The 9,988-nt window shown below is 46.2% G+C and overlaps 1 protein-coding gene and 1 long non-coding RNA gene across 2 annotated transcripts; both read right to left on the bottom strand.

Annotated features, from left to right (window-relative positions):
• Positions 1-3,533: 3,533 nt before the first annotated feature.
• LOC128345124 (uncharacterized) lies at positions 3,534-6,263 on the bottom strand. The gene is made up of 2 exons (XR_008316276.1): positions 5,438-6,263; positions 3,534-3,961 (listed from the first exon to the last, which is right to left on the bottom strand). It is a non-coding gene; the product is annotated as an uncharacterized LOC128345124 (long non-coding RNA).
• Positions 6,264-7,073: 810 nt separating this feature from the next.
• LOC128345123 (heat shock protein 30C-like) lies at positions 7,074-7,890 on the bottom strand. The gene has a single exon (XM_053296575.1). The coding sequence runs from the start codon at positions 7,723-7,725 to the stop codon at positions 7,174-7,176; it is 552 nt and encodes a 183-aa protein (XP_053152550.1). The 5' UTR covers positions 7,726-7,890; the 3' UTR covers positions 7,074-7,173.
• Positions 7,891-9,988: the final 2,098 nt, after the last annotated feature.

Here is a 9,988-nt window from a genome sequence, read left to right as displayed (position 1 = left end):
CTCAGACAAAGGTGGGGTATTGCCCTGGCATTTAAATGTGGAGGATGTATTGGTTTTGGGGTGGGTGGGGGAGGTATAAAAGAGGAGGGGGCAGCTCTGAGATCTTCCGGTTATAATGAAGGGGTGGAGGGTGACCTAAGGACCGGAGCATCCCGAGATGCAAGCAAAAAGAAAGAAAGAAAGAAAGAAAGAGGCATCCTTTCATATCCTCGCGACAACCCTGTGAAGTAGGCTAGGCTAAGAATGTAAGAAGAGCTCATCAACTTTACCCTCCTGCTTCTTACAACCAGCTGCCTACAAAGATGGCCTGAAGGAAATTGCCTCCCTGACCGATGAGCATATGAGGCTTTCAATGACAAACCATGAATCCAGTCTCATTTGCTACCAGAGAATCTACACTCGGAACACCTCAGAAACAACAAAACCCAGTACCCCATGGGTTAGCAACCCATGGGGGTGGTTGGCACCCTCTGTGCACTACACCACCACTCGCTCTGGGCCACCCCAGCACCCCCCAAGTGCAGTTATGGGGCTGCTGAAACCTCCATCCTTCATTATGGAGAAGAACCTTAAAGATGCATAAACTTCAAAAATCACTTAAAAGTCAGCCTCTTGCCCAATTCCTTTCAAATAATTCTGATAGCTTCCTTGCCCCCCTTGGGCACTACCACCCACCACACTCTGCTCTAAGCCACCCCTTTGCCCCCTACGTGAAGCTATACATTTGCTGCAATTCTCATTATTCCCTATGAGGAATTCAAAAATACTTTAAAAATTCACCAATAATCAGAGGAGTGTCCAATTGCCTTGGGGTTTTGTGGGTGGTAGGCACCCCTGGGTGCCTACCACCCACCACACTTTTGTGCCCCTAGGTGCTACACAATAGGGGATAATGGGCTGGTTCGGGTCCCATTATACCCTATGAGAAAAATAATTAAAAATATTTCAAATGTTCATTAAAAATTGTAGGAGTGTCCGATTGCTTTGGGTGGTTGTTGGCACCCATGGGTGCTCCACAAGAGGGAATAAAGGGCTGGTTCAAGTCCCATTATACCCTATGAGAATTCTCCCCCCCCCAATTCATAAAAAATTGTACGAGTTTCCGATTGCTTTGGGGTTTGGGTGGTAGGTACCCATGGGTGCCAGGTACCACCCCACCCACTTTTGGAGGTTCAAACCAGGGTGGGGTTCGAGAAAAACCGAACCTCCTCCTCCTGGTTTGAACCTGGTTCAAATTCGAACCCAACTGGGCAAACCGGTTTTGTGCACATCCGTAGCGGCTTCTCCAAGGTTGCAGGCCGGAATCTCTCTCAGCCCTATCTTGGAGAAGCCAGGGAGGGAACTTGAAACTTTCTGCTCTTCCCAGAGCGGCTCCATCCCCTGAGAGGAATATCTTACAGTGCTAACACTTCTAGTCTATATCTTAGTGGGCAGATAGACTACTCCTGCCTCTTGCTGCTCTGGAATGCATCCACTTAGAAACTGTTGCTCAAAGACAGTGCCATTGTCCAATCTGGTGAGCTATTCCTAACAGACAATTTGTTGTTGTTGTTTAAAAAATAGCCCATGCAATTAGGTGTTTAGTTTTCCCTGAAGATAAGTCACCAGTGAATCAAACCAAAAAGCCCACCTAGTCAGAATTCTGTTTCCAGCAGAGGCCAGACTCTGGGAAGCTCATAAGCAGGATATGAAAGCAACACCCAGCCCCGGCTTTGGGTCTCCAGCAACTGGAATTTGGAGGTAGACTTCTCCTGTACTTGGAGATTTGATTTTGCCATCTTGTTTCATAGGTAACCTCCCAGTTTGACTATTGCAATGCGCTCTACGTGGGGCTGCCTTTGTACGTAGTTTGGAAACTTCTGTTAGTTCAGAATGTGGCAGCCAGATTGGTCTCTGGGGCAACCCGGAGAGACCATATTATGCCTGTTTTGAAACAGCTGCACTGGCTGCTGATATGTTTCCGGGCAAAATACAAAGTGATGGTTATTACCTTTTAAAACCCTGAATGTCTTAGGTCTGAGTTATCTTAAAGAACGCCTTCTTCTGCATGATCACAGCACGTTAACGTCATCTGAGGAGGCCTCTCTCTAGTTACCACCGGTGCGTCTGGTGGCGACTCAGAGGCGGGCCTTCTCTGTAGCTGCTCCTGGGCTGTGGAATGCACTTCTGGCAGAATTCTGTAATTTGAGTTCATTACTGTTCTTCAGGAGAGCCCTTAAAACATATCTGTTTGGCCTGGCCTTCCAGGGTTTTTAAATGACTAAACTGTTTTAAATTGTTTTAAACGGTTTCCCTGGTTTTCCAGGGCTTTTAACTGTTTAAATGTTTAATTGGTTTTATTCCGTTTTTATAGTTTTGATTTTAATGGTTAACTAGTTTTAATTGTTTTTATCCTGTTGTAAACCGCCCTGAGCCATTTTGGAAGGGCGGTATATAAATTGAATGAATGAATGAATGAATGGTCATTTACAGATTAGTCCATGAGCCCAGCCCACAGCTTTTGGCCAGTGTTACATCTCAAGGGGCAAATGCTCATAATGATCATTGGCTATGTCAACCCCCCTACCCTACCTGCGACAGAAAATAAGTGATAAAATTGTTGCATTTAAACCTTTAAAAAAAATAAAATTATTGTTAAATTTGTATACCGCCTTTTATTAAAACAATCCCAAGGCGGTTTGTTTATCACCTCTTCTTTACCCTGGCTTCCAAACAAGTACTGTAAAACTGCAGTCATTTTTGCAGAGGAAAGGCCTTCTCCAAAAACACAATGAGCATTCATCCCCCAGATAGTTCATTTACTAAGCTAACCTCTGTGAATTGGTTTCGCTAATTCTAATCTCAGGGGAGAAGAGCTGGACTTGTGGTTGCAAGCATGAATGGTTGCCTGTGCTAAGCAGGGTCCACCTTGGTTTGCATTTGAATGGGAGCCTACATAGCTGAGGACTGTCAGATCTTCCCCTTAGGGGATGGGGCCACTCTGGGAAGAGCGCCTGCCTGCTTGCATGTGGAAGGTCACAAGTTCTCTCCCTGGTAGGATCTCCAGATAGGGCTGAGAGAAATTCCTGCCTGCAACCTTGGAGAAGCCACTGCCAGTCTGTGAAGACGATACTGAGCTAGATGGACCAGTGGTCTGACTCAGTATATGGCAGCTTTCTATGTTCCTAACATGACATCCTGATTTTAAGAGAGGAGAGTTGGTCTTGTAGTAGCAAGCAAGCATGATTTGTCCCCTTAGCTAAGCAGAGTCTGCCCTGGTTGCATTTGGATGGGAGACTCCATGTTTGAGCACTGCAAGATATTCCTCTTAGGTGATGGAGCTGCTCTGGGAAGAGCATCTAGGTTCCAAGTTCCCTCCCTGGCAGTATCTCCGGATAGGCCTGAGAGAGACTCCCGTCTGCAGCCTTGGAGAAGCTGCTGCCAGTCTGTGCAGACAATACTGAGCTAGATGGACTCATGCCTTGACTCCATATAAGGGGAACAAACCAAAACCAGCAAACAAACCGTGTGCAAACAGCAAATATATATACAAATTCAAAAATTAAATAATTATATTTTTAAATATGTGTCTTGGATTCCTTAAATAATTATTTAAACTCTTTAAATAAACACTAGAAAATGTCCAAAATTGCCCAGAGCACAGAATAATGAAGATGGTAAAAATACCAGTCTTGCAAAATCAGTATGAAGGACTGTGATGTAACAACAGAACACCAAAACAATTTCACTATTTCCCAAAGTAGTTGGCGAAGAGAAATAGGCTGTAATGATTGTCTGTTCTGCTATCTGAGACTTGTGAAGATAATAATTCTTTCGTTTGTAAGTCCTTGACATAAAGAGATGTGTTGTAATAATAATCCGTTCTGTTATCTGGAGCTTGTAGTAATAATTCTTTCACTGGCAAGTCCTTAAAAACTGTCCGGATATTCAGTGTTTTTCGCCGAGGCTTCCTCACGAAGGACTACAGAATAAAAGTATTATCATCAATTCTATAATAAACAATATAATAAACATTGTTAGGATTGAAACAGCAATTCAGATCTCATACCTTATCAGCTCTGTGTTCTTTCTAAGGATAGCATTTTGTATGTAAGAAATCACATTGAAAGAAAGCTATATATACATTTAACAAAACGCCCAGAGGGCTTCTCCTAAACCAAGAGGAACAATGGTAGAATGGATAATCTCCTAAGAGTAACATTCTAATGTCACAGATGACCATGCAAGCTGCTCATAATAAATGTAATCACTATTCATCCTTAATTGTTCTCCAGTAATAAATATATATAATACAAAGTATTAATAGTAACAAATCAAGAATGTAATAATCATACAAAATATTTACTAGTAACAAATAATAATGAACTAGAAGCAGGTAGCCCGGTGGAGTCTACAAAACACCGGAATAACTGTGTTTGAATAGTCATGAAATAGAAGCAAGTGGCATGATGAAGTCTAGTACCACAAAGCCTCTGTGTTTGCCAAGCTGAATCAAATCATTGATGAAAAACAGAAGCTGTGATGTGGTCGTTCAAACGTTCTTCAGACTGTTCCCGTAAGAAATTCACAGCTGATAAGAAGTGCAAAGGCAGGCTGCTTTGTGAAAATCTTGCAAGCCCACAGAAGGTGCCTATATAATGTATAAAATTTTTCTTATTATACAAAAACATCACGCACATGTTTTGTAGACTCCACTGTGCTACCTGCTTCTATTTCATTATTATTTGTTACAAGTAAAGATTTTGTACGATTACTATATTCTTGATTTGTTAATATTATTACTTTGTATTATATATATTTATTACTGAAGAACAATTCAGGATGAACAGTGATTACATTTATTATGAGCAGCTTGCATGGTCATCTGTGACATTAGAACGTTACTCTTGGTAGATTATCCATTCTACCGTTGTTCCTCTTGGTTTAGGAGGTTTTTCGATCACTTATCTTCGGGTTGCTTCCTGTTATTTTTCGTGATCCCCTTTTTTGTTTGTTGACTCCATATAAAGCAGCTTCCTCCACCACACCACCAGCAATGTCCATTGACAGATTGTGCTTGACTGTCTGAGGCTTCAGGGGCGAGGCCAATGAAGTGCAGCCATTAAGAACCTGCCATAAAGCCTCTGCCTGGCCGGCTGCTCACACTAAGCCTCTGACTAAACTATTTCTGACTTTTTGTTTATAGTCTCAAAAACAGCCAAATTTTATTCCACGTTGGGAGAAACAGCAAATCAAACAAAACACAGCTTAAACATTTTAATGTATCCATATATTACATCATTTTTTAAAAAAAATCAATATTTGATCTGCATGGTCATTTTGGTGCCCTAACCACACTCCATTCCCAACCGTCCCATGAATATTTCCATGTAGACCCATTTCCTAGGCTGCACCTACAACAGGCCAGTTCTCCCCTCCAGAGTAGTAGCATTTGCACCTATGTCCGGAGCATCCTCCCAGAGTCTCGCTTTGCCCCATACGCTTCAGCATTTCTGCGGGAGAAAAAGCACCAGGTAGAAATCCACCAGGGGCAGCTGGTTGCGAGGACAAATTAAGGAGAACCTCATTGATTCCATCAGCTTTTCTCTGCTTGATTTCCGGTCTCCGACATCTTTTTCGTCAGGGTGGCCAACTGGCTTCAAATCGTCCATCCTGGAGGTGTTCCCTGAAAAAGCTCTGCAGGTTGGTGGGCAAGAAAACTGGCAAAAGTAGATTAGTACTTTCTATTAAGAGGAATAAAAAGCTAAACCAGGATTGCCGCCTGATCTCTTCATTCCCCTCCTTAGGAACGTAGGAAGCTTAAGCCTGCCTCGACAGGTTTAAAAGGTTGACTCACAGCATAAAAAAAAAAAAACCTGGCAAAAGTAGATTAGTACTTTCAGTTAAGAGGAATCAAAAGCTAAACAAGATTGCCGCCTGACCCCTTCATCCCACTCCTTAGGAACATAGGAAGCTTTCTCATCCTGAGTCAGGCGGACACCGATTCATGGTAAAAGTTCACCATAGCCACTGACGGGGAGCGCGCGGCTGTGTCAAGTAGTCAAGGGCGAGGCAGGGCCAGCCAAGTAGCCAAAGCAGAGCTGGAAGCGAGTGCGAAGCCTGGCTGGTCCTTGGGGGCATCCGTGGCTTCTCCGGTGGCTGTTTCTAGGCCTCCGTCTAGAGACTCCTGCCTGCAGCCATGGAGAAGCCACTGCCAGTCCGAGTACACAATATTGAGCTAAGTGGACCAGTATCTGACTCAGTAGACGGCAGCTTCCTATGTTTCTATGTGCCTGAATCAAAGAGGAATATCAATTTAACAACAACAACAACAACCCCTCTTAAAATCCCCTTACCCCCCCCCCTTTTAAAAAAAGGTTGTGACTGTATTTATGCCAAAGGAAGTGGACTAGTCTGGATTTAAAATGACTACTCAATTTCTAACATGAAAGAACTTGTGGAAAACCTTGTCTGGATGCCGGTAAACACAGTCTAAAAACTTTACAAATAATTAACATTCCTGCAGCAAACATATATAGTGGCAGATGTTTTCTTAAGGCAGTAAAAAAAGCTTGCCCAGAGACTTAGCCGCCACCTCTGAGAGGGTCTGCTGCTCTCTGGAGAGCTTGAATGATATATATCCACACACACCCCTGCTATGGAGACATCCCCAAATGACCCATTCCTAATCAAGGCACCTAGCTCTAGCACATAGGGCACCTGCTTTGTGTGCAGAAGATCCCAGGTTTGATCCCTGACAGCATCTCCAGGTTGGGCTGGGAGAGAGACTTATCTGGAAATCCCGATGCTGCCAGTCAGGGAAGTTAATGCTGAGCTAGATGGACCAAGGGCCAGACTCTGCAGAAGGCAGCTTCCTGCACTACTCACAAACTGACCAATCTTTAGCCCTGAGTATGCCATTTGGAAACCCCTTAATTCTTCTTTCTTGACCCAACAGGCATGCACAGTGGTGGTATTAGGTATGACCCGTCTTAGGCTGTGACATAAATTAGGGCCTCAACTCCCAAGCAGAAAGCCGAGATACAGCCCCATTCCCATTTCCCCTTTACAAACTGACCACCCAACAGAGAAAAGGCAGTATTAAAAGAATATTTATTAGCAGGACAGATAAATAGTTTCCAGCAAGCTTTTTGTTTTAAGTTTTTAAAGTGCGTCTCTCCAGTCCAATCCCTGTCACGCCTTGGCCCGGCTGCTCTCTGTGGGCCTGGATCCTGGCTCGGCCTGCGCGCCGTTCTCCGCTCCGCTGACCTCGATGTGCACCGTTCTGGAGGCCGGCTCCGACGGCAAGGAGGGCGCTTCGATCCGCAGCTGTCCCTCGCTGGAAATGGAGCAGCTCAGCTGCTCGCGGTCCACGCTCTCCGGGACGTCCCATTCCCTCCGGAAGAGCTCGTAGCGGAAGGGTCCGTGGGGCGTCTGCGTGGCCTTCTTGCCCGTCAGCACCACCTTCTCGCCGACTAACTTCACCACCAGCTCCCGGGGGTCAAAGCCAGCCATGTCTTGAGTCACTGCAAAGGTTCCAGCAGCGCTGGCTGGGGCCGTGCTGGGGACAGTTCCGCGGCTGGTGGCGGTGACGCCGTTTCTTGCCGCCGGCCAGTTGCTGCTCAGGAGCTCCCACATGGCATCCATTTCACGTTCCAGCTCGTCAAAGAGCGACCCGGCCCGTGGCCACAAAGCCCGGCTCCTCAGCGGGCTACGAGGTGCGGTGAGATGCAGCCGGCACAACATCTTCGTCTTGGGGCGAGGCAGTGCGGTCCTTTTCTCGGTGGCCTGTCCTGTCTCCGTGCCCAGGGACCAGCTGTGTCCTTCCTCCCGAAGGCGCTTGACTTTTATACAAATCCCCGCCTGGGTGAAATGCTTTGATCCTGACACTCTGTCCCAAAAGATGCTCTTAACTCAGGCCAAAGACTCCTCCTTCGGGTTCCTCCTCAGCTGGGCTCAGTGAGACACAGACGGTGCATTTCGTCTTTCCGCTCACCGGTCTGGCCTGCGGCGGGGTTAAAATTAGGAGGACGCTTGTGCTCATGCCAGTCAAAATAGAATCTGAGGCCGTCCGCCAAGGATGCAGCAACAGCTGCCGAAAGAAACAGAACACGTCAGTCAAAAGCTGAGACTCAGGAACACTCCATTGACGAAAATTCAGAGAGGAAGAGGCAAGTTTAAAAGTAAAGTTGAGCCGTCGGGTCAGTGTCGACCACAGATTACCCACTACAACAGGGCTCAAATGCTTCGGCTTGGCAGGATCGTATTGGAAACGACTCCCCTGAATCTCAAACTCCTACAACGGGAAAATACGGCTATCTCCTGGCGACCACAGAGCCCTGTCAGGGGCAGAGCCACCATTGGGCGAACGGGTTCGAAGAACCTGGGCCGCGCCCAATCAGGGGCCACAAGCGCGGCCCCAGACACGCCCCCCGCATCTGACTTCAGATGCGGGGGTGTTATTTTAGTCCCAAACAGGGCAGTGTGGTCCCGTTTGGACCCGGAATCAGCCCGCGCTGCGTTGGCAGCATGGCCGGAGTGACTCTCCCTGCCTCGAGCCGCTCCTGGTCCCGCTGCCAACATAGCGGGGCCGATCGATCTCCCTCCCAAACGGGGCCAGTACAGATCCCTGGGGGACCCCACTTCTTACTTCCCTCCATTGTGAAAACTCTCCATTTATACCTACCCTCTGTTTCCTGTCTTTCAACCAGTTAGCAATCCACACATGTACTTGTACCCTTATCCCATGACCGCTAAGTTTCCTCAGGAGTCTTTGATGAGGAACTTTGTCAAAAGCTTTTTGGAAGTCCAGGTAGACTATGTCAACTGGATCACCTTTATCCACATACTTGTTGACACTCTCAAAGAAGTCCAAAAGGTTGGTGAGGCAAGATTTACCTTTGCGGAAGCCATGCTGGCTCACTCCCAGCAGGGCCTGTTTTTCTATGTGTTTTACAATTTTATTCTTGAGGATGCTTTCCATCAATTTGCCTGGAACGGACGTTAGGCTAACCGGCCTGTAATTTCCCGGATCACCCCTGGATCCCTTTTTGAAAATCGGTGTTACATTTGCTACTCTCCAGTCCTCTGGTACAGAGCCCGATTTCAGGGATAAGTTAAATATTTTAGTAAGGAGGTCGGCAATTTCACATTTGAGTTCTTGGAGGACTCTTGGATGGATGCCATCCAGCCCTGGTGATTTGTTAGCTTTCAGTTTTTCCAGACAGTTTAGAACATCATCTCTTGTCACTTCTATCTGACTCAGCTCTCTAGCCTCCATCCCTAAAAAGCCTGGTTCAGGAGCAGGTATATGCTCAGTATCCTCTGCCGTGAAGACAGATGCAAAGAACCCATTCAGCTTCTCTGCAACCTCAATATTCTCCGTAATAATCCCTTTCACTCCCTCATTGTCTAATGGTCCAACTGCCTCCCTGGCAGGTTTCCTGCTTCTGATGTATTTAAAGAAGTTTTTGTTATTCCCCTTGATACTTTTGGCTAAATGTTCCTCAAACTCTCTTTTTGCCTCCCTTATTATCACCTTGCATTTCTTTTGCCAGAGTTTGTGTTCCTTTCTGTTCTCTTCATTTGGACAGGCCTTCCAGTTTCGGAAAGAAAATACCTGTGTGTGCCCTTGAGATGTCAACCCTCACTTGGGATGCAACTCTTGAAAACACACACACACACACACACACACACACACACACACACACACACACACCCCTCTGCCTTTCCATGCTAAACAGAATGCTCAGAGCAGCTTAAAGTAAAGTAAATTTGCGCCATCATGTTGGTGTCGACTCCTGGTGCCCACAGAACCCTGTGGTTTTCTTTGGTGGAATACAGGAGGGGTTTCCCATTGCCTCCTCCCACACAGTATGAGATGATGCCTTCCAGCATCTTCCTATATCACTGCTGCTTGGGAGACATAGTAGCGGGGATTCGAACCAGCATCCTCTTGCTCCCTAGGCAAGTTACTTCCCCGCTGCACCATTAGGTGGCAGAGGCAAGT

The sequence above is a fragment of the Hemicordylus capensis genome, chromosome 2 (genome assembly GCF_027244095.1).
Source record: "Hemicordylus capensis ecotype Gifberg chromosome 2, rHemCap1.1.pri, whole genome shotgun sequence".
NCBI lineage: Eukaryota > Metazoa > Chordata > Lepidosauria > Squamata > Cordylidae > Hemicordylus > Hemicordylus capensis.
Note: the sequence above shows the minus strand (reverse complement) of the source record. Positions and strands in the feature narration are given on the sequence as shown.

Coding starts and splice junctions, on each gene's coding strand:
- LOC128345123 (XM_053296575.1), bottom strand. CDS start 7,725: ATGTTGTGCCGGCTGCATCTCACCGCACCTCGTAGCCCGCTGAGGAGC.